General features: G+C 30.7%; 5 protein-coding genes, 1 non-coding gene and 2 pseudogenes across 6 annotated transcripts in view; 4 read left to right on the top strand and 4 right to left on the bottom strand.

Moving 5' to 3' along the window:
• Positions 1 to 25,492, bottom strand: part of LOC125810249 (methyl jasmonate esterase 1-like) — a 364,593-nt gene that overhangs the window by 75,486 nt on the left and 263,615 nt on the right. The gene's annotated exons all lie outside the window — the stretch shown is intronic.
• Positions 1 to 25,492, top strand: part of LOC125810235 (red chlorophyll catabolite reductase, chloroplastic) — a 1,038,333-nt gene that overhangs the window by 867,112 nt on the left and 145,729 nt on the right. The window lies entirely within an intron of this gene.
• LOC125810272 (protein JINGUBANG-like) lies at positions 1,112 to 2,862 on the top strand (annotated as a pseudogene).
• LOC125810270 (uncharacterized) lies at positions 5,350 to 7,416 on the bottom strand (annotated as a pseudogene).
• On the top strand, positions 7,700 to 10,537 carry LOC125810243 (uncharacterized). The gene is made up of 7 exons (XM_049489750.1): positions 7,700 to 7,846; positions 7,943 to 7,983; positions 8,565 to 8,622; positions 9,193 to 9,286; positions 9,620 to 9,704; positions 9,780 to 9,845; positions 10,145 to 10,537. The coding sequence occupies exons 1-7, from the start codon at positions 7,777 to 7,779 to the stop codon at positions 10,256 to 10,258; spliced, it is 528 nt and encodes a 175-aa protein (XP_049345707.1). The 5' UTR covers positions 7,700 to 7,776; the 3' UTR covers positions 10,259 to 10,537.
• On the bottom strand, positions 10,359 to 11,126 carry LOC125810269 (uncharacterized). Its single transcript, XM_049489780.1, has 2 exons — positions 10,858 to 11,126; positions 10,359 to 10,668 (listed from the first exon to the last, which is right to left on the bottom strand). The coding sequence occupies exons 1-2, from the start codon at positions 11,124 to 11,126 to the stop codon at positions 10,359 to 10,361; spliced, it is 579 nt and encodes a 192-aa protein (XP_049345737.1).
• Positions 12,408 to 12,800, bottom strand: LOC125810246 (protein SRC1-like). Its single transcript, XM_049489754.1, has one exon. The coding sequence runs from the start codon at positions 12,765 to 12,767 to the stop codon at positions 12,513 to 12,515; it is 255 nt and encodes an 84-aa protein (XP_049345711.1). The 5' UTR covers positions 12,768 to 12,800; the 3' UTR covers positions 12,408 to 12,512.
• On the top strand, positions 21,222 to 21,307 carry LOC125810411 (small nucleolar RNA SNOR75). Its single transcript, XR_007441863.1, has one exon. It is a non-coding gene; the product is annotated as a small nucleolar RNA SNOR75 (small nucleolar RNA).

Raw genomic sequence — 25,492 nt, 5'->3', positions numbered from 1 at the left:
GAACATGATTTTTTTCATTCATTTTCTACCAAACCAATTCACTGAAAAATACATGGCGAAAAATAGATTCGAATTAGTGGGAAGCTTCCTAATATCACAATATAAAACAAATAGAACTTTTTTTTTTCTTCTCATACCGGTTGAATCAAAATATCTGTCGAAATAGCCAGTGAACATTTTTGTACGTTGTATCAAATTACCGACATTAGGCATTCCACTACTAAAAAAATCATTAATTTTTCAGCATTTTTGTACGTTGTATAAAATGTAAATTGCATTGTATATAACGTACATACATGCTGAATATTTTATGAAAGAAAATCTCTAAATAGTTGGGCGTAATATTTTTAAAATGATTTTTTTTACATAATCTTTCTAACCATCGGAACATACCATATAAACATTTCAAGACTTATGTATTATTGCAAGTCAGTTTACTTGATGATGCAAAAAAAACATATAAAATAACAACATACAAAATTTAAATTCTGAGAATGAAAGATTCATTTCCTATCCATATTCTCATTCGTTTTAGGTAACTTTGATCTTCTCATTGTGGTTAAAAGTACATGACCAAATTAAAAAGAGTATATTTTTATTGGTTCAATCAGTTTCTTGGTAAAAATAGACTGAAGGATGATTCTTGTTATTTTTTGGATAATATAAGGACATTTTTTGCTCACTTAGACAATACAAGGTTGTACATTAGATTTGAGTCATAATTGAGGGATGATTTTAGCCAAAAACTCGCTTGCAAATATCACAATTCACAATGCAACAGTAAGAATAGAATTTTGTAGGTCTATTTAAATTTATTTTAGTTTTTTGTTCTTTTTATATAAAAAAAAAATCTTCATTTTTATTTCTTCTATTCATTCTATAAATAACAAGAGATTATAATTCCTCAAAAGAAAATTGGAACAAACTATTGGTATTAATATTTTTAGAATATAATAATAAGTTAAATTATTAGTAATCGTTGAAAACTAAAAATCAACATTTCCTATTAATTGCCAAAGAAAATTTCCGTAAATAATGTTTTTCCATAAATAGTATTTGACAACTTGTCATGTCCCAAAAGTCACGTACAGTAAGTACATAATATATCTTCATGGCCGTACCTTGTTCACACATTATTATTTTCTTCTCCCATCATCTTACGCAACATTAGTGCCCACATCATTACGCTTTATTATTTTTGTTTCTCAAAAGATTACATGATGATGAGGAATTCGAAAAAATACAACAACAAAATGGCTATGGAGGATCAAAGCAGCGTGCCTAGGAGACAAACATTTGGTAGCATGTTACAATCCGATCCAAATCATGATCAAGATGAATATATTAATTTTCGTACAAGCAATACATCTGATCAATCTGGCCTTGCAAATTATGATCATAATCATCGCGCATCTAGATTGAGCTCAGACTACAATATGATGATCTCTCCTTCACCTTCAGAGGAATGTTATTCATTATCGAGTACTCCATATATAGCGCCTTCTATGGACCTAACATCGTCTCCTTTATCGAAATCTCCATGGTCCTCTCATGTTGAAAGCTATCTATATACGGGCCTTATTGGCTCTCTTGTTCGTGAAGAAGGACATATATATTCATTAGCGGCTTCTGGGGACTTGTTATATACCGGATCAGATAGCAAAAATATTAGGATATGGAAAAATCAAAAAGAATTTGCAGGATTCAAATCAAATAGTGGATTGGTGAAGGCAATAATCATTAGTGGAGAAAGAATCTTCACGGGTCATCAAGATGGAAAGGTACTGTTGACATCTGTAATCATCTCATCTAAAAGTTTGAACAATCATAACTTTTGTTTTCTTAGTTATATCTTGATTTGTTAGGTATATATATATATATATAATTTGAAAGTTATTTTTGATATGGGGTGACAATGTTAATATTCATATTGTTGTGTACGTCTAATTTATCTAAAAACTTAAGTTATGAAATATAGCATGTTTAAAATTATGTCTTCAACAGGTACGAGTGTGGAAGGTTTCTCCTAACGATCCAAACGTTTACAGGAGGATTGGAACATTACCAACTTTGAAGGCATATATAAAAAGTTCAATGAATCCGAATAATTACGTTGAAGTGAGAAGAAATAGAAACTCAGTGTGGATAAGACATTTTGATGCCATTTCATCTCTTAGTATGAGTGAAGATCAAAATCTGTTATATTCAGCATCTTGGGATAAAACCATAAAGGTTTGGAGATCATCAGATTTTAAGTGTTTAGAATCAATAAGTGCACATGAAGATGCAGTAAATTCAGTAGTTGTTGGATTTGATGGGCTAATCTTTTCAGGATCAGCTGATGGAACAGTAAAAGTTTGGAGAAGAGAATTACAAGGTAATAAAACGAAACACTTCTTTTCACAAACATTGTTGAATCAAGAATGCGCGGTAACATCCTTAGTTGTTGATCCTAGTTCAAATTTCCTCTATTGTGGTTCATCTGATGGTTTTGTAAACTTTTGGGAACGCGCCAAGTTTTTGTCACACGGAGGAGTTCTCAGAGGTCATAAATCTGCGGTTCTTTGCTTAGCTACCGCGGGGAATTTAGTGTTTAGTGGATCAGCAGACACGAATATTTGCGTCTGGAGAAGAGAAGGTTGTGATCATATATGTTTATCAGTGTTGAAAGGACATTCTGGTCCTGTTAAGTGTATCGCTGTTGAAGAAGATCATGGACCAACTATTAATGGTGATCGACAATTTATCGTGTATAGTGGTAGCCTCGATAAATCAGTCAAGATTTGGAGAGTATCACCATGTCCGCCTCATATGCAAGCACAACTTCAAGACCAGTCCCAATGGGGTACGATCCGAGTTTAGATTGTAGAATATGTAGATTCAAAAAATGAGTAAAATCATATTATGTATGATATATTTCCTCACTCTCAATTTAATGGTCACGCCCCATGAAAGCACAACTTCAAGATCAATCCCAATGGGGGTACAAGTTAGCAAAGCCGAGTTCAGAATGTAGAGTAAGTGGATTCAAAATGAGTTGTATCATATAATTACATATGATATATTTCCTCAATCTCAGTTTATGTGACGTATATCATATAGCTAGAGATGTGTGTTTACCATATTGAAAGGACTGATAAGGAATAAGTGTCACATAAACTGAAATGGTGGAAGTACATTTTTATTATTTTTTTATATGTATTATATGTAGTTCGGCAACCATGCCAGCTCAACAACATCAACCACCCCCTAATAGGGGGCATGCGTTAGCAGAGCTAGGCGAATTTAGTATATAGAGTTAGCGAGTACAAAATAAGTTATGTAATCTTATTATCTATGTTTTTTATTTTCATATGTATATAGTCCGGTTGAGATGCAAGCACATCAAATTCATAACAAGGAAGAAGCTATGGTTAGTAGAGGCAAATCTATGATGTAAAGTTAATCTGTTCAAAATGAGTATGATTGTATCAATGTGTATATATTTTTCTTCCCATACAAGTTCATTATGAATTTAAATTATGATGGTGTAGCATAACGTGGAACTAAATATAAGGAGTCAACTCAGGGTCGACTCAAGCTCTATTATATTTAACAAAGCTCGATTAAGCTCAACTCGACTTAATATTTTAAGAAGTCTTGGCTCGATGCCCAAGCCTAGCTAGTTATATAAGGTACGTTGAAGAGTTAGTCAAAAATTACTTTTCTTTAAAAACTTAGGGTGTGTTTGGTATGAAGGAAAACATTTTCCGGAAAATGTTTTCTAATTTTCTCATGTTTGGTTGGGTTAAATGTTTTCGAAATCAACTCATTTTCCTCAAATTTAAGGAAAATGTCTTCCCTTCAAAATTTAAGGAAAACATTTTTCAAAACTCTCTTCCAACTTCATATTACTATTTTTCTTTTGTTGAAAAAATCAATTTGTCTTGTCCTAACCTCAAACCAGCCCCCCAACCAGCCCCCCAACCACAAAAAAATAATTTAAAGATTGTTTTTTAAAAATGTTTTTAACTTCAATTTTTTTAACTCCTACCACCATCCCCCGAAAAAGAAATATTAAAAGTTGTTTTTAAAGATATTTCTAATTTCAATTTTTTTTTTATCCCCCACCCTCGCCCCCACCATCAGCCCCCCACCCCCTTCAAAAAAAAATTAAGTTTGTTTTTAAAAATATTTTCTACTTCAAAGTTTTATTTTTTCACCCCCACATTCGACCCTCCCCCGCCACTCCCCACCCCCCCACCCCCACCCCTCAAAAAAAATTTAAGTTTGTTTTTAAAAAATATTTTCAACTTCAAAATTTCATTTTTATCACCCCTACCCTCAACCCCCTCCCCCCCCCACACCCCCAAAAAAATTTAAGTTTATTTTTAAAAAATATTTTCTATTTCAAAAAATATTTTCTACTCTAGTAAAATAAAAGATATTTCTCAAAAACATTTTTCATTCATAAATCAAACACTAAAAATCTTTTCTGAAAATTATTTTCTACTCACCAACCAAACATGAGAAAATAAGTCAAAATCTACTTATTTTCCAAGAAAATATTTTTCTTCATACCAAACACACCGTTAGTGTGGCCTCTTTGCTGAGAAATTGTAATATACATCTGTATAGAGAAGCATTTGATTGTATAGCATATTTGTTTTAGGTCAGCTTTACATCTAAAATTTAAACGTTGTGAAATCTGAATTAACAAAGAGCTTTTTTTTCTATTTAGATAATTCTTGTTAAATAAGTGTTCCCCTTACCTTTTTTTATGTAACTCCTTCTCTTATGCATATTGTTATCTTTTTTCTTTTTTTTGCTAGACCCTGTCCCTTGCTTTGTTGGTATGTGAATTGTGATGCTCAATGTTTCATTCTTTTGACAGGTTTGGTGATCTTTTAATCTAAGTGGATGCAGTATTGAGATTCTAGCTGTGTTTAAACGAGGCAGAGGAATTCAGTAAAAATGGGTTAAAAGAGACCCCCACTGAAGAATTCAGTAAAAGAATTAAAGGCCAACGTTATTCGACTGAATTAGTAAATTACAAGGAACAGAAGGGTAGAGGCTTGATCTGAAAGCAAAAGAGATCAATCCTCATGATTGCACTTCTTAATTACAAGGAACAGAAGGGTAAAGAGGAGGGTAAAGAGTCTGTCTGAGCACAAATGCAGGATATTTGTGGCTGCTGGTCAGTTTTACATGTTGATGACCCTGTTAGTAGAGGCTCCTCCAGTCTGAGATTTTAAGAAGAATTAATAGATAGTACCTAAAACATTTACAGAAAACTTAGAATTTTTAGACATTAATTAGTGCATAAAGACATGTATTCAGCTCCAATATAATGTTCATTCTCATGAAGCGCTAAACTTTTTGCACAGAATTCACGCCGCTGAAGAAGTGACCTATACTCTTGACCATTCATCAATCTCGCGTGCACATAAAACAGGGAGTGGATGTGAAAGTTGCCTTGTTTGAGCATTTCTAAAGAGAAAACTTGTTGAACTTAAAAAGAGTTGAGAAAATTGCAAGCCAAACTATGAGAGAGTTAATTATATTTACCTAATTAATATACCACCCGACTGGGCTTGATGATGCTTTGTCATATATAAGAGCGAGCTTGCTCTAAGAATGCATCCACATTCAGTTTCTCCGATAGAGATGGGCAGCCGCCAGCTAATTTCATTAGTACTGAAACAACCACCTCTTGTGGGAGCATGACAAAAGAAAAGGAAATTCATGCATAAGATTTTCTGATGTGGTTAATGCCCTTAAACTGAATTTACTATTCAGGTTTCAATCTACCTTTGGATCTTGAGCAACAAGAAGAGCTGCACGATCACAGGTGAGTTCCCGCTGCTCCAAGCCAGCGTAAGAGCTGTTCTTCTAGCAATCAAACTGCCAACACCTGTGGGTAAAAAGATTTCAAAATCAATTGTAACTGAAATAATATGCCCCTCTTTTTGCTTGCAGAAATGCATACTGGCAGCAATATAATTAATGCACAGTTGCACGCTATCCTATCTGAGTTTACCCCTTGTACTATAGACAGCTGTCCGTAGCATCACCCCCTTTCGAGGTACAAGAAGAGTACGATACAAAGGAGGTTGGTCTTTGAGTCGAATTCCATATATACAAGCATTAAGATGCATGAAATGTACTATATATGAGCCCTAATGCCCTTAACCATAAACATTTTGTAGCATAAACTTTTGGGCAAACAAAGTCTCACATATATGTTTTTTTAGTTTTGAATCATCAATCTGAACAACAATCTTTTTGTTCACCATGGTTACACATGAGATCATCAGGATGCATGTTGATTAAAATATCATTATGCCAAACGAAAGATGCTTTTAAATAGAAAACATAAGGGCAAAAACACTTGCCTGCCATGTAATATTTTACATTTTCTCATATACAATTTACAATGCAAAGAGACTCCAAGACAGATTCACGTTGAAGCACTTCAATAAGTATCATGCGATTTCTAGGAATATTTGTTGCTGATAATCTATATAAATTGACTTAGGATATCTATTATTTAACTTCTGCAATTCCTTTCGACTGATCAGCAGCTCCACATGAAGGCTTGTATGAACCACTTTTTACCACTGACAGCCAGGGTATATGCATTGGGTACAGAACTTTGACGTATATACAAGTCAGGAGCCTCATTATTGAGTATTCTAGCAGCCTCAACCATTAAGTAATGAAGTTCAGGTAGTAGCTGAAAGACATGCTAAATCAGTTAGATGAGTGAACATCTCTCTGACCTCTTTATTCTTTAACACCAGGATGCACTGGAAGTTGAGAATCTTATATATGTTACTAGGTTATTTTTCATGATTGAAATATATGTACTACTAGATACAATTATGAAATATGGAGGGAGGCTAGTGAGATAGGAAAAAGGCGAACAACATAGTCTATGTTTTCCGATACATACAAATCACACTAGATACATCTATCCAAATACATTTTGAAATACATATAGATAGGGAGAGAGAAGGAGAGCCATATGCAAATTAATCCACTTGCATATTGTGTATATGAAACAAATTACACTTAATTTTAATTTCATGTATTTGAAGTCCAAATTTTAATAAGATTCGTAATATTGAAGAGTAATTTGCTTACCTTGTTTGGATGGTTGTTAACTGTTGTATTGTTAGTTTTTTTTCTTTTTATGGTTACTTAAATTCAATTCATATTGTATAGTTTAAATCTATAGTTAAGTAATGAAAAAAAGATTCAAGATCGATTTGATGTGATCGCATGGTATACCTTGATATATTTTTTTTTGTCATTTTATATTTATTTATTATTTAATAATTATATTTCAATTATTTTACCTACCTTTTTATAGTAGCTCTGTCCATGCCTTACTTTTCTTGTAGGTTTATCATTCAAATTATAGATATGTGACATTATGTAACGATGGAGAACGATACAATTTATCTAAATATTGTATTCATTCAAAACAATACAATATTATACAATACAATATAATACGATATATTATGAAATAATACGTAACAACAATCCAAACAAAATGCAAGCTACTTTAGTTTTTGTTGTTTGGCCAAAGAAAATAGGGGATTAAAAATAGAAAAAAATATTGAAAACACTTAATTTTGATTTGATACATTTGAAGTCCAAATTCTAATAATAAAAAAAAAATTAAAAAAAGTAATTTGAATAGTGGGTGGAGCACAGGCACCCACCCACGCCTAGCCCCTAGGCGGCGGCTAATATCATGTCATCGAGTGGATAAGGAGAAATAGTTGAATGAGAATGGTATCGAAGGAGGAATTTCTTCATCTCTTTGATCGCTTTGCTCTCCTCATTTGCCAACCTGGTATGTATGTATGTACTTGATTTGCTTTGAAATCAACTAACTATGTCTATTTGGCCTTTTGCTGCCTTTATCCTCAAATCAAATCATGATTTGCAGATGTCAAGCAAAGGATTGTGGATGCTGTCAATCACAAACAGGTTAACATTCATTTTCTGCTTCCTTCTTCACTTTCATACCTAATAATTTAGACCTCTGCAAGCCCCAAAATCAACAAAGTTGTGTCCTCTTCTACCATTAAAGAATGGTTTCGCACTGTTGGACTAAGCTTTAAATTTGATGATTCATAATTTTTGAAATTTTAGTGACTTTTTATTTCTATATTTATACTTTGTCACGAAAATGTAGGGTTCAATTGATTATATATGCTACAATAAATCATGTGCGAGCACCCATTAATTTAAAATCCTGAATGGTATGGTACCTTCATGTTGGGAAGGTAAAACCAAAATGACAAATCATCTAGGATAGAGACTAATGGAGAATGTTATTCCAAGAGTACCTCGCGTGAACTCAAGATACCATGCCATGTTGAACTTGCCAGGAGCTTTGTGATTGGCGTCTTAATGGGGTATGATTTGAATTTTTGATGAAAATCATTGTTGTAATGACCCATTGACTTGTTTAGTGTCAATATCTTCCATGCTCAACAATAATTAGTTTTCTCCATTTATTTACAATTCTACTTTGAAATCAAAAGATGGAGCATCATTATATGCAGGAAGCTGTTGCTATTACAACTGCTATCCAAGAGGAGATATTTTCAGAGATAGGAATTGGTGAGCTTTAAATCACTCGCGTTTTACTGCAAGAAATTAACTTAGACAATTTTTGAGTACACAAATGCTTCTTTTGCTGCTGTTTAATCCCTACTTTATGTTCAAACAAATGTGAAAAGAATCAGCATTTTGATTCTAATCTAGTTGAACCATCTTGCTTGGTCATTGTTTCAAAAAAGAGATGTCAAGGTCCAGTTTTGCAGATGGAGCTAGGGCTGAGCTGCAGATTTGTTACAACCCAATTTTGTAAACCTAGTTCATGTATAGTTCTTGCTGCTGATAGTACTATTTAGTATGTTGTTTCATGAACTTGTATATTTTAGCTTGGAATAACAAGCCATATTGCCCACTGTCCAGAAGATGATAATCCTGTTTTCATTGTTTCTTTGTTTGATTTGATTAAAAGATGGAACATTACATTCCTACTCCCCTTTCCTTCTTTTCGTCGGTTTATACTAACTTTTTCCACTGGTGAAAATGCAGTGTCATCTACTATTTGGGGAAAATGCTTCATAGAGTTATATCATTGTAATGTATAACCATTGGGAATTCCTTATTTCTCTGTTGCAGATCCACAATTTGGTCTTGCTTGCTTGGGAAAAATAAACATGACCTATGAGAGTGATCGAGACCTGATGATTCGTTTTTACGAATTTGTTGCAAAGTAAGATCAGAATATTCCATCTTTAAGGGTATTCCATCTTTAAGGGTGTTGCAGTGCATGTGCTCATTTCAGTATATCAATTTTATTCTTCTGTTTATTATTAAGATGAACTTCTATATTGTGTTTATTTTCACCTTTGGACCTTTTCAAGAAAATTTCTTGGCACAGTGCTCATAGTATATAATGCAATATATTTCTCTTATTTATTCAATAGAGGGCACTTTACCATTAAGGCTTCTCTTGCTAACAACTCGAGTACAAATTTAATGAATATTGAATTCTATAAAGTAGCTGACTAGGATTGTTTTTTTCTTTATTCTACCTTCCATGAAGAGAAGAAATGGCTTGTGAAGAGGCCGAGCTTGGGCCGGACAGGTTTGCTGAAAGATTAACGATGCAACAGAATTTACAAGAGCAGGTAAGAGATCTCTTCTCTTGAGGTTTAATTATGTTATAGCTGTGATAGTAAGAGTGGATACAAATATTTTGACAGCAACTGGAGATGCTGAAGTACATGCGCAGCTTTCACATGGATGATCAGTCTGCAATACTTGAGAAGGTAATGATGACTAAATTACATACTAAGACGATTTCCTCATGAATGAAGATGCTAACTTCATAAACAAAACATTGAAAAACGTGAACTCTCTGCTTGATCAAGAGATTACATAACATCAGGGGAAGTCAAATAAGTACCTGAAGCAATGGAGTATGTTGACCATGAGCTTTTGTCATCAGAGTTTACAACTCCATGAAAGCGTGATGGAAGTTACAAAATTAGATTTCCACATAAATAAGCTATTTATTTTGGTCGTGGTACCAAATATTGTTCTTCTAAATAATCTGCATGTTTGACAGATTCACCAGCAGTCGAATAAGGCTAACTTTGAGACTGGAGCTTCTGTGCTGACAGTGGAGCAGATGCAGGATGTTGTTCGACGGAGAGTATCACCTTTGTTCCAGCCTAGATAATTGGAGGGAGCTCTCTTGGAGTTACTAATTTCATACTAGCTGCAAACTGGGGAAGCTGAGGCTCTAGTTTCAGTTTTTTACTTGGAAGTAACCTGACAGTTTACTTAATTTTGTTTGTATTTGAAAGTCCATCTGATGTGGTGTAAGCTGAATTGTAGAGCGGTACAAAGGTTTCAATTGGAGTTTTTGTTGTATTTGAAAGTCCAGCAGGTGGACTGTTTCCATTCTCAATTTCTGCATCTTCTGTCTCCACACTGATTGAAGTATCATCGCTTTCACTCAATTCAACTGTCTGCTTCCGAAATCTTTTCCTGCTTTTGCAAGCCACCTTTGTCATTGCAGTGTCCCATTGCTGCCCGCAGTCATTCTCGAGGTTCCTTGGTTCAGAAGATTTCTCTGCGTTAACCAAGCTTTAAGGGGAATGTTCTGGCCTCCAGGCTGACTCTGTTTGGGTGTACAATCTGTACCCTGAGAACCTAAAGCATACGCATTAAAAGGCGTCGAGCATTTCTTGTAGTGTAGAGTACGATTGACCTGATACATGTGCCTAATGTTGCAAGTGAGGCACATTTCCTTCTCCAAACTTGATGAAGCATAACCATTGCAACATAGTATCAATACCTTGTTGATCCCTCAGTTGTATCAATTCCGACCTATCAAACTTCACGGTAAAATACAACATCTTATTTGAAGGATCAATCCCTAATCGATCAAATACTGCATTCACAAAATCATCGTACTTTATGCCCATCTTTGCAATAACATGATCAGTAGTACATCCCTTGTAAGAAATGAGTCCATCGGGTAGAACCTTATTTATCCTGCCCCAGTGACAGAAACAAAGCAGTGTTTTTTCTTCAATTCCCATCCAGAACTAGTGTATAGGGTAACAATCTTGAAAATTAAACCTGATCGATCAAGAAATAAAATCAAACGGAATCACACTTATCAAGGCTGAATGTACTAAAATTACAATCCTATGGTATGAGGATTAATAGAGTATCTTAATTATGAGAATATTAGATATTTTTTATGTGAAACATTATATTAGCAAGAAGTTCTAAACTATAACCAATCAGCAAAGCTCAAAGAATAGGTTTATCATATGATTTGTGCTTGTTAAAAATGAAATTAGCAAAGAAACAAGCAATTTAAACAACAAAGTACATCACCTGCAAAAGGATCAAGACAGAAATTACGAGCTGATTTTTGATCTTTTCACTATTTAACTCTACATTTTTTCTTATTCTGTTGTGAACTTATATTTCAAAAACGTCTTATTTATACTAGTAAAATAGAAAACACAGAGTTGGAAGATACATTGCATGCTAATTAACTGATACATCCATTTGTGAGTGAGAACTTGTATTCATGTACGTTGGATGATGCATTCACCATGGTGAGAGTCTTCTTCTTTGACAAAAGTTATATTGGCACCTATGAATATCAGCAAGTGATATGATTAAATGTTAATATTCATTTCACTTATACAACTCATGATATAATACTTAATATTCATGTATGTTGTGTGCTTAATTTCAAATGATATAATTAATTATGAATGTTTGCTACATCCCGGCCAATCCTTTATTTTTCTGTCTTCATTTCTTTCTTTCTTTCTACATTCTATAATATTTATTAGAAGAGTACTCAGTTAAATTTGGTATCAACATGTTTGTTTCCAGGAAGTAAATTCATATTCGAGGGTGTATTGGTATTTTAACTCCATTGTAAACGCTCTTTTTGTGTCTGGAGGTTAGGTTGTCATGTCCCCTTTGGCTATGTAAATTTTGCTAATCTTATTAATTGGTTTTTTTTTTAAAAAAAAAAAAAAACTATGACACCTGTCTTGCCTTCCTAAATGCTGTGCTAGTATTTTTTAATTTTGTGTTTTGGTTTATTTCTTTAGTATTCGTGCTCTTTTTCTTGGAATGTCACTTTCTATAATCCTCAATTAATTTGGTGTAATGACGCATCATTGTATTAATATTTTCTTCTAATTTTATATTTACTTATTATTGATAATCATATTTTATTTTTTATCCCACTTATTTATAGTAGCTTTACCTTAATTATATCCTACTTTTCTTGTATCCTTTTTTTTTTTTTAAGGTTTATCATTTAGATTGTTGATTTGTAACATTACGTCATAACAGAGAATGATACAATTTATTCAAACATTTTATTAGTTAAAACATACATCATACAATATGATACATTATGAAACAATACATAACAATCATCCAAATGCGATCTAATCACTGTCACTGCTGCTGTTGTTATGCTTCTTATCCTTCTTGTCCTTCTTATCTTTCTTGTCTTTCTTGTCCTTCTTATCCTTCTTGTCCTTCTTGTCTTTCTTATCCTTCTTGTGATGGTGCTCTTCACTATGACCATGTTCATTTTTGTGCTCTTCTTGCTTGTGCTTATTATGGTCATGGTGCTTTTCTCCTTCCTTGTGGCCTCCAATATGGAGTTTCTCTTCTATCTTGTGAATGATTCCTGACATTTTTGGTTTTTGAATTAGATTGGAATAAGAATGGGTTAGTTGTACAAATATTGTGATGAAAGTGATAATGTGAGAGAAGTATTTATAGTAGTGGTGGGGGACGTAAGTTATTATACCATTTGATCAATTTTTATTGACAAACTTGTTACGCGTACACGGTTTCAACATTAAGAAAAGTATTGTTCGTAAAAGAGCTACTCTAGATGAAGTTATGTTTACCTTAGCTTATAAACTAGTAAATTGTTTAATAATGTAGGTAAAATTATGCAAAATAGCAAATATTTAGCCTCTATTAGGTACTATAGCTATAATTTAAGAAAATTGTAATTCGCGGTCACAGTTTCTCCAATTCTTGGTATTCGCTTGATTTGCATAATTCGTCTGACTTGTATAATTCGCTTGATTTGTATAAGTTCAAAATTTGTATAATTCGGTTCCTGATAGTATAAATCCAGAATTTTGTATATGCTTACCCTAGCTATTTGTATACGATTTATGAAAAATTCATAATAATGTATTATATTTGTATATTAGCAAGCGAAATATACAAACGAAGTTCTGAAAAATTCTTAAATGTATGATACATAATTTATATATATTTACCCGATTTGTATATTTGCAATGGAAATATACAAACATGTAGAAATATACAAACCACAGCCTCCATAACAAACAAAACTATAGTTATAGAGCGCAATTATCAAGACTATATTTATAGAGTCTTATTATGTCTATTATATTTGTTATTTCTAAAATTCTCTTTAATATTTCGGGTCTATTTGGATAGACTTATAAAAAGTAACTTATAAGTCAAAAGCTAAAAGTCATAAGTTGAGGAAACTCTCTTTTTGACTTTTGACTTATTTAAAAACTTATTTGGCCTAAAAGTGAGTGCTTAAAAATATTTTTTAGCATTTTCAAACACCTCCAAAACTGAAAAAGTGTTTAAAAGGGAAAAACACCTTAAAATAAGTTAATCCAAGCAGGCACACTGTATGACTTGGCATAAAGTTTAAGAAAAAATAATAAAATTTATGATCTAAAATAAATCTTAAATATATATTTGATTATAAATCATTTCAGATAAAATGACAATTTTTTTTTTATTATAGAAATGTAATATTTTGAATGGGACCGACTAATTAATTAAGACAAAATATAGCAATTTTAACACCTCCATCTAAGTATCTGTTTATTTATAAAATCATTTTTTTTTCAATTACATTTTATGAACTAATTACGATCAACTAATCCTAACATCTTAGGAACCAAAGGTTTTGATTTGTAACAAAAGCCTCCACAAAACGCTAATAATTGAATGGGTAGGTGGTCTTATTTGATGGCTCAAAATGAGTTAAAAGAGGACTTTGTATACAGAAATAAGACAACTTGTCTAATAGAATACCACTTTTAATAAGACATCTGTATTATATACATGAAATTAGGGGAAAACATGGTATGATAAATATCGTATAAGCGTATATTGAATAGCATATATTAAGATTGATTTTTTTTTATAATGTGGTATGACTCTTATGAATATTATACTAATATATAATATGATATTCAGTAAGCTTTTAAAATAAGTTGACATTTGATACGATATTTAATATTTACGAATAAATACTAAAATATAGTATACCACACCGAAGTTTTATATATATTATATTACCTTACTGATATATATATATTTTTTAATTATATTTATATTTATATTTATATATATATATATATATATATATATATATATATATATAATATAATTAATAATATTTATAAATGACAGTTGTTGGGACGAACACAGCATTAAAAAATTGTACTGAAAGCTGTCCAAATTGAACACAGCACTAATTGGTTGTACGAAGAGCAATTTAATTCGTACTGTACAAGTGAGCTCTATTTCATTGTTTATTGAACTTTATGGTCTTTTCCTATAAACACGTGTATCATATTAGCTATATCTACAATTTTACTTTCCTCTTTGCTACTTTGGCGCCATTTCTCATGTTGATTTTTTTTCTCAGCAATTTTACTTTGCTCTTCGTTGCTTTCACTACCATCTTTGTTGATAATTTTGTTAAATTTCTTACGGGTGATTTGAGAGGATTCGGAATCTAAATAAGCCACAAAAATATAAAAGTGACCAAAATAAGTCATTACTTTAGTAACTAAAATAGGCTTAGTGGAAGAAAAAATTTCACTTTATCTAATATTCTAAACGTTTTCCGTTAGTCTCCTAACGTGTATATTTTATATATAACGGAACTATTTCCTACACTTTATAAAATGGAGCTATTTCTTACATTTTATAAAGTATAAGTTTTTCTTACACTTTGTAAAGTGGAGCTTTTTCTTACACTTTATAAAGTGGAAGAAAAAAATTTGTTTTACCAAGAGGAATATTTTTCACGTTTTTATCTCTTTATGAAGCTTTTGCAGTGTTTGTCATACAATTATATTGATTTGACATATTATAAAAACGAAAAAAATTATTACATTATGTATTTTTAATTTTTTATTCTGAAAAATCCTCCAATCTCTATTTAAGGACGTTCAAACATAGTTGATAGCACCTACAACATAAAGTCTTCTATATTTGTTCATTTCAATCTAAAAAAAAATGTCTTCTACATCAAAAGTTAGAGTTTCGATTTATTGGGATAGCGAAATTATACATGACGAAAATACTGTTTATTATAATTGTCCTTCCAAACACAATGCTAAATATTCAATTAATGTCCGATATCATAAATTTCTTTCAGCAATTTATAAAAGAATGGGTATAAACAATACTGATTATAATTTGGTTATAGTCAGAAAATACCCTACTTCATTTTTATCACAAGGACAAGTAAATTTTGGAGAGTGGATTATCTATAATGACGAATCGTTGACAGACTTTTTGAGGGTTCCAAATGACTACATAGATCAAATCAAGTTAACAATACTTGAAATCTATGTTAGGAAGGAGCCTAAGACTAGTCAACAACGTTCTCCTTTATCGGTCGATATCCATCCCCGATTAGAAAATTGTAATAGCGTTGATAGATTTTCGATAACTCAATCTACTGATTTTCCTAACATGACTCATTATCAAAATATTCTTACCGGTTGATATGATTTTGATTTGAACGAAACTATCAATGAAAGTGACTGGTAATGCTCAATAATTATATTTCGACTATTATTTGTTGATTTTGTCAATTATTTATTAATTTATATGGTTTATTATTCTTCTTATTATTATTATTATATATTTTGTAGCGGTTTACCTCAGCAAGATAGGAATATTGCTCCAAGTTAGGACTAGATAATTATTTTGGTCAGTCCTCACACTTTGAAATGACGGAAAATGTTGGGACATCCTCAAATTTTCATGTCTCGCCTACTTTTGATGTAGATGATTATCGATATGTCCAACACTTGATTTTTTATTTAAGTAAGTTAATTGCATGAGACAAATATTTATACTTTTTTACATACATAGGGAAAATATCACACATGATGAGCCCATTGATCATGTGAATATCGATGATCGTGACCTTCCAAATTACGGCTCACCTTCAGCTAGTGATAGTGATGATTTGCCTAATGCCGAAGAATCAGGAGATAATGTTCCATTTGAGGCATCATCTAGTGATGATGATTTTTTAATGCCCAATCGGTCGCCAAGACCAATGTCCATGAGTCAGTTTCGTAATCATGAAATTCCTTATCTTGATCACCTCCCAGATGGTCCAGATATCTTTGGCGATACACATGATGAATATACATCACAACATACGTGGTGTGAACCGGAAGATTTCATGAATGGTGCTATTTATATTGAAAAAGGCATGTCATTCAATTCAAAGAAGCACTTGCAAAGAGCAGTTAAGCTTCTACATTTAAAGATAGCGAGGGAGTACTTTGTTATTAAATCGACAAAGAAATCATGGCGACTTGTTTGTAGGCGTGTAGAACAAGGATGTCGATTTAGGCTAACTTCTTTTAATGATAAACATACTAACATGTGGAAAGATGGAAGATACATTAAAGAACATAAATGTGATATGGGTACGTGCCGCGATGGACATTTCAACTTGAATGTTGAGATGATTGCTAACGTCCTCCGTGTTGATATAGAAAAAAACGTCAAGGTACTATTTTATCCTTAGATGATTTTTCTTTAATAAGAAAATATTCATTTTTTATTTGATAATTAATATTATTTTTACTTTTCAGGTTTTCCATCAAAGACTGTCAAACAACCGTTCTTAAAGCATATGGCATTTCGATAAGCAGAAGAAAAGCCTATCTTGATCGCACGCGTGCTTTTGAAAAAGTCTATGGTACTTGGGAGGGTTCTTTTGCCGAGTTGCCGAGGTTCATGGAAGCTTTGAACCACTTCAATCCCGGAACAATAGTTGAATGGAAAACAGAGCGGCGTGTCGATGTCATTGAAGATGTATTCAACTATGTGTTCTGGACTTTTAAACCATGCATTGATGGGTTTGTGTTTTGTCGTCCTGTTATACCGATCAACGGAACACATGTGTATGGAAATATGATATCAAGTTGTTGATTGCGATTGCAACGGATGGTAACGACTCAATATTATCTTTAGCATTTGCAATAGTTGCGAATGAGAGCATGGAGACATGTAGTTTATTTTTGGATCATTTGCACTTGCATGTTGTCAAGGGTCGTAGAGGTGTGGCATTGATTTCAGATAGGCATCATGGAATACTCTCATCCGTGTATAATTCTCCCAATTGGCAGGCCCCATTTGGGTTCCATCGTTTTTGTTTAAGACATTTGAAGGCCAATTTTTAAAAAAAATTCAAAAATGTCACTTTGAACAACCTTTTATGGGCAGCTGCAAATCACTATCAGGAGAAAAAGGTTTTGGAAAAAATGGAGATGATCAAAAGATTAACCCGAAAGCGTATGTGTGGTTAATGAAGAACGATCTTGACAAATGGACATTGCACAAGGATGGAGGTAGGAGATGGGGCATGCTGACAACAAACAGTTCCGAGTCATTCAATGATCTTCTTAAATCGGCCAGGGACTTGCCAGTTACTGCAATGATAAGACTAACTTACAATCAGATTGTAAACCGATTTGTTACAAGATCAAAATTTGTCAATCAACTAATATATATATATAAAGATCATATCTATGTCAATTACTTGAATTGGAAGTTGGAATGCATACCTACTCCTTTTGCAAAGTGATACAGAAGTCATTTTCATTACTATTTGAAAAGTGCAACAAATTATTTAAGAAGTATTTCAGCTCCTATAAAGTTATAATAACTTGTATATATCAAATTATATTTCAGATGTTAACGAAATTTTTAGTGTAAAATTATATAGGATTGTGCTTAATTTTAGACAATGTTGTTTAAATTTTGATTGGAATTTATTCCATATCTTATTTTATATAAATATATGTAAGTCAAAGATAAATAAGTATGGTTATAAATAAACATGGAGCAAAATATCGAAATCAAAATTAAAAATATCAAATCATACTAAGCTAATTTGGTAGGATAATAATATAATATTTCTAAATATTAAAAATCAAAATTATCACACCAAATTTTAAAAAAATCATACCGTATATCATGTCCACCCCACAGAAAATACATGTGACACACATATGACATACCTCTACTAAAAATTTACTAAAAAACGATGGACGGTGTCACTCCAAAAAGTGACGCCATTTGTCACATTGTCCGTCACTTTTTAATAAAAAAATATTATTCTTAAATTATTTTACAAAAACTAACGGATGGCATCTCTTAATCCATCGCTTTTTTTGCAGATTTTTGCGCTAAATATATATATAATTAATAATTATTAATTTAATATATCTAGTCACGTCGTCCGTCGCTTTTTATTCAAAATAATTATTTATAAATTAATCAATAACCACTTTGTCCGTTGTTTTTTAATTAATTTTAATTTATTAATTATTTTTTTTAAAAAGGGACAGACGACATCTCTTAGTCCGTCGCTTTTTGGTCAAAATATCTGGTCAAACATTTAAAAAAAGCTATGGACAACGTCTCTTAGTCTGTCGCTTTTTGGTCAAAATATTGATAAAATATTTTAAAAAAAGCGACGGACAAAGAGATGATGTCCATCGCTTTTTGTTTAATTATGTTGACATAGAATCGGGGTTTCCCTCAATTTTTCCATCTATCTTTCTCTCTCTTCTCTCTAAGAGCAGACCTCCGCCGCACCGCTGTCACCACCGCCCAACGTCGTCGCCCTTCGTCCCGTCGTCCCCATCGTCCCCACCCACTGCCTCTCCTCCTTGTTAAAAGGTTAGTGTTTAATTTTAGTTTTTTTTTCAATTCTAGTAATTATATTTGATTTGTTAATTAGTATATTGTTTTAGTTTGTTGAATTGTGTTATACATTTGTTAATTTGTATATTTTATTATTGTTAGATAGGGAGAGAATTAAGGATTTTTTTTTAGGATTTTCTTTTAAATTGTGGATTTTTAAATATGACTGTGAATTGAGTATTAGAAGTTAGAAGTTAGATTAGTTGAATTTTTCAACTTTGAAATTCTTGAATTTAGTATGTTTGAAAGTTTGAAGTTAGAAAAGTATTGAATTGTCTATAAAAGTTAGATAATTTTGAAGTTAGAAAAATATTGAATAGTATATAACAATTGAAATGAGATTAATTGAATTTTTCAATTTAAAAATTCTTGAATTTAGTAAGTTTGAAAGTTGAAGTTAGAAAAATATTAGATTGCACATGAAAGTTTGATTACTTTGAAGTTAGAAAAATATTGGATAGTATATGAAAGTTGAAATTAGCTTACTTGAATTCTTGAACTTAGAAAGTCTTGAATTTGAAGTTTATATTGGACTAATTTTAGAAATTAGATATGAACTTGAATTTTTGTAGGATTTCAGAACTTTAGGTTGTAAACTTTAGAAATTTTGAATTATTGTAGGATTTTTGAACTTTAGTTGTGAACTTTAGAAATCTTAAATTATTGTAGGATTTTTGAACTTGAAGTTGTGAACTTTATAAATCTTGAATTTTTGTAGGATTTTTGAACTTTAGGTTGTGAACTTTAAAAATCTTGAATTATTGTAGGATTTTAGAATTTTAGGTGGTAAACTTTAGAAATCTTGAATTATTGTAGGATCTTAGAACTTTAAGTTGTGAACTTTAGAAAACTTGAATTATTGTAGGATTTTAGAACGTTAGGTTATGGACTTTAAAAATCTTGAATTATTGTAAGATTTTAGAACTTAAAGTTGTGAATTTTAGAAATCTTGAATTATTGCAGGATTTTAGAACTTTAAGTTGACAAATTTATAGAACTTGGATTTTTGTAGGATTTTAGAACTTTATGTTATTGTTGTTGTAGTAGTAGCTCTTATTTTTATTATTACTAATATTATTTTATTTTTATAATATTTGAAAAGGATAAATAATGAAATAGTAAGAATTCATTTAGAGTTCTTTTATCTATGAGTTTCTATTTTGAACTAATTTTTTTAAAACAAAAAGCTTCACTAAGAACTACACTTTACTTGAGGATTTGTATTTTTGAGTCAATATTTTTTTTAAAAAATATAATGATTTAAAATTGTTTATACTTTGAATTTTTTTCCCTGCGTATCTATCTTTTTTTTTTTTCATTTATATTTTCCTTCTTCTTCTTCTTCTCCTTCTTTTGTTTGTTTGTTTTTTTTATTATTATTTTATTTTATATTTTTATAGAATTTGAAATGGATAAGTAATGAAATAGTAAGAATTCATTTAGAGTTCTTGTGTTTATGTGTTTCTATTTTAAGCTAATTTTTATTGAACAAAAATAAAAAGCTTAATGTATTTTCAATTTCAAATACTTTAAATTCAAATTTTTCTAATAATATTTATTAAATTAATCTTAAAATTGGCAAGTGACATTTCATTAGTTTACCAGTTGACTTAACCACATTGCAAACTACTCTCCTTTCTTATAATTTAGATTGGGCGATAAACGGAAAGAGAGAATTAGAAGGAGATGTGAGCTGATTTGGAACAAATGAGTAAATTAGGGAAATAAATAAATAAATAAATAAATAAATCTTTATTTTAGTTTAGTTTTAAAGAGTCAATATTTTTTACTTCAAATTTGGTTTATAATTAATAAGGTTAATTTTCCCTTGGACCAAGTTGGGCTACCAAATCCCAGCCCAAATGATTCATAATAGAAAGCCCAAAATCTAAACCCTAAAGTAACTCATGCCTATAAGTACAAACTGGTTCCTCAGGCTGTTGCATCTCACCCTTTTTTTAACACTATATCTGCAGAAATCAATCGATTATCTCTATGATATGATATATTAATTATAGAGCAATCATTCTTCTTCAATATTTGATATATACTTTCACTTTTATTTTCTTCATTTTTTTCTGATAAATCATCATTGATTGTGTTTTTGTTTTCCTCTGTGATGAACAAACTAAGATGACGAGTCTGAAATCCATTTTTTTAAATCGTGAGGACAATTCGAGGCATTTGTCTGAGAGGAATTCGTTTAACCATTTTTTCCACTTATTTTTTATGAATTTTCCAAGTTGGATTTAACCATCATTCCTATTTTATTTTTTATTTATTTTCATATGTGTTCAATATTTATATTGGAGATTAATTGATTTAGATTTGTGTTGCGTTAATTCATTTGGATACATGGGCTCTTTCATAGATTATTTTTTACTCAGGTCTCGAAATTGAGATCTTTAATTAAAAAAGAATTTGAATAAGTCAGAAACAACTCTGCATTACATTGGTGATATCATCATTCCTTTTTTTCTTTTAATGACTAATATTTTCTTTTGAGTAATGTGGCAATGATGAGAAATTATAAAATCTCTCAAATAGTTGAGGTATCTTTCATTTAATTTTAATTGAGAGGTAGCTATGATTGTTTTCAAGCACTTTTGAGCCACTTTTTTTTTTCTTTTTCTACTTTTGAAGTTTGAACTCTGACCGCAATTATTGCTTAATTACGTTTATGATTTTCTCCTTGATGTATACCATTAGTTTTATCGTTTTTTTTTGTATTGTTTCTTAATTTATAACTAAAACTACAACAAAGTTTTTATTACTTCGTTCCTTTCAATTAATTTGAATAAGATTATCACTATTAAATGTTAATGTTAGTTTTGTGTTTGAATATGAAAAGAAAATTGAAGTTTTGTGAGCTTGAACTAATAAACATTTCTTTTAAAATTAGTAAATGTTATAAATTTAAAATTAAATAACAAGTCTAATTAGTGTATAAATATTTCATTCTTGATTGTAATGAGTGTCAAATGTTGTTTTTTTGAAGTAGTTTTAAATGCCTTTATATTTTTGTGGATTTTTAGAAAAGTTTACTCAAATTTGGATTTATGTTAATTGAACCTTTTCATCTATCTTGTATTTTTTCTTCATTTGTGTTTATTATTTTTAAAATAATCACTACTTGTTAAAAGAAGAAAATTACATTAATATTGCAAGTGGGATGATTATTATTAACATTTTTCTTTGTTTTGTGATCATATCTCACAAAATAAAGAAATATATTGGTATAAACAGTCAGCTTACAATATTGTTAATTTTTCTTCAATAAATAGCGATTGTTTTTTAAATAGTAAATGCAAATTAGAAAAAAACAAAGAAGATCGATGAAAGAATCAATGAATGTAAATTTAAGAAGTCTTACAATTTTTTTTAGAAACCGTTTGGATTGGCTTGAGATTCTTCCTATTGAAGTGAAGTTCCTCGTTAATACTTTTGGTTTTAAATTTATTCAAAGTCATTATAAATTTAATTTAAATTATTTTTAATCAAATGAAAACTTTCTAACTTGTTTTAAATCGTAAATAGGATAGTGATAGACAAAATAAGAACTATTCATAAATAGTAATAAATAGTAATGGACAGATGCAAAAAGGCAAAAAGTCATAAAAAGAATAGTGTATAGTTTGGTGTGTGTCATAAAGTAGGTATGTGTCTTAAAAATAGTGTACAAATAATGTACATATACACTTGTCATTATTTGCACATTATTTTTAAGACACATACCTACTTTATGACACACACACCAAACTATACACTATTCTTTTTTATGACTTTTTGACTTTTTACATCTTATCTACGTATTTATTTGACTACTTTACAACTTTGCAACTATTTTACATTATTTTACTTACATAACTTTTTCCATTCTTATCTTTTTATCTTCTCCTTCTTGTTTTTTTCTTCTTTTCCTCGTTGATTATTCCAGCTGGACATCTGGAATTATGTTATCTTCTCCATTACACTTTGAACATATGTGATCAGGGTATTTGTGTCCAATTAGTTTGCAATATCTGGTTAATAACTCTGTTGAAATAAATCCTGCTTTTAGTGCTATTGTCGTAGGTCGTTCCTCTGGTTTTAATAATGATAAGATCCATCGCTGGACTTCATCTATATATGTTCTTCGTAGTTCTCTTGAATTTGAATATATCATTAATTGATCTCTCGAGTAATAACTCCATATCGCATTTTCGTTTAAATAATTGTTTGCTAATTCTTGTATAATAGTTGATATACCAATTATTCTTTTGTTGGCATAAAAACTTGGTATCTCTATTTTGCATATCTCTTCTTGTTGTCCGATGTCCTCGAGTATAATCATATCTTTAGTTAGTCCTATCTTGATAACATGTATTGGAGGTTTTATTTCCTCATATAATATCTCCGCTGGTGCTGTATAGAAATTTATATAAAATAAATTTCCTTTTGTAACTCTTTTGTATGTGATGAATGCCTTGTGTAGTTCTGGTATTCCACTAACTTCTTCTCCGTCGTATGTGTATACGATATTCAACAGTCCATAGTTGTAACATGTTCTTACTAAATTAGCGTTAGTTTTTGGCCGTGCAATTAGCTTGTTATATCCTTGTAACTTTTGTGTCAAATAATCCTGGTTTGGTTCTTTTGTAGATGATCTGGGGTTAAGATTTAAATAAATTTGGATTTTGTGTATATTTTCGATATAGGTTCGTGTGATGTAGTTATATGTCTTTTTCTCATTTTGGTTTTGTAAACTATCTGCGTATGTAGATGTTTGTGGTTCCATAGACATGTGTCTAAGTGTCATTTGGGTAAATGGTTTTTCGAATAGCTGGTTTAGGTTCGCATTTTTATGTTGTTTATCACTAACTTGTTTGCTTGTACCTGCACCTGTATTTAAACAAACATTATGGATTTTAAGGAGTTTCCAATCGTCTCCTTTTAGCTCTGGGTTTTTTTTGTCTTTCGATCGACGTAGCTCCGCATTTTTATAGTCATGCTGCTGACTAGCTTTAGACTTCAGATTATCTTAATTAGTCTTTAGCTTTTGTATCTCGTTGCCCATACTATCCACTTTTGTACAAAGTGTAGTAATGACTTTGAGTATCTTTTCAATTGTATCTTCTTCCTCAGTCTCAGTCTGAGTAACTTTGTCGTTATAGATAATCTGCAATAACATTCTTATCAGTTTTTATTACTTCAATTGTAAATGTAAAATTTAATATATTTAATACCAATCTCCTTTTTTTTTTTTTGTTACCGAATCTTGTATTTTTCTTGTTAGCCACCATTTTACTTGTGTATTATCTATTCTTATAATAAATTCGTTATATATAATATATGGTTCAACTGATAATAAACATTTATATACCGAATATAATTCTTTCCTATTTATTTTCCATCTTATTTCTGCATTAGTAAATGTTCCTGAATAATATCTACAATGATGTTCTATTTTTCCTTCTCCATACCTATAATTTAATACTCCTCCATAACTTTTTTTACTGGCGTCTGATTCTACTATATAAGTAAATTTTTTATTTTCATCCGGAAAATATAGTTTAGGTAGGTTCTTACATAATAATTTTATTTTCTGTATTTGTGTTTGGTCTTTCTTATCAAACTGGTATTCTACACTTTCTTTAATTTTTGTTGTAATGATTTTAAATTCTCTGCTAATTTTGGTATATATCTCTTACTTGATTTACTAGTCCTAGAAATGATTGTAATTTCTTTTTCGTATCTAGCTGTTCATTTGAGTTAATTATTTTTTGTACTATATGTGTTTGTATTTTTATTCCATTTTTATCTATTTATATTCCTAAGAATTCTATTTGATTTTTCATTATGTCTACCTTTTTTTTACTCAGACTTATGCCTGAATATTCTATAATATGTATGAATTTTTCTAATAATCTTATGTGTTCATCTTGGTTTTTAGAATATAGTAATATATCATCAATATATACTATACCATTTTCTAATTGTTTAAAGTAGTTATCCATAAAATGTTGATATTTACCTGGTGCATTTTTATATCCAAATGGTAATACATTTCATTCATAGAATCTTTGTGGTACAGTGAATGCTGTTAGTTTTTTAGATTTTTCTTCTAGTTTCAAGTGATAAAATCCTGATTTACAATCAAATTTGCTAAAATAATTATATCCTTGTATTTATTTTATCTTTAGTATTTTATTTGGTATCGGATAATTATATGTTTTAGTTTTTGCATTTAAATTTCTATAATCTATAACCATTCTGCTTTTTCCTCTTTTTTGTTCACTATGTTTATTTACGATAAATGTCGGGCTTGTGTGCTTACTATTGCTTTCTTGTATATATCTTTTTTCTAGTAATTCATTTATATGTATCTTAAATTCGGTTAAAT

This window comes from Solanum verrucosum, unplaced genomic scaffold, assembly GCF_900185275.1.
Source record: "Solanum verrucosum unplaced genomic scaffold, falcon-dt-bn FXZP01000038.1, whole genome shotgun sequence".
Lineage (NCBI taxonomy): Eukaryota > Viridiplantae > Streptophyta > Magnoliopsida > Solanales > Solanaceae > Solanum > Solanum verrucosum.
This window is presented reverse-complemented; position numbering and strand designations above follow the sequence as displayed.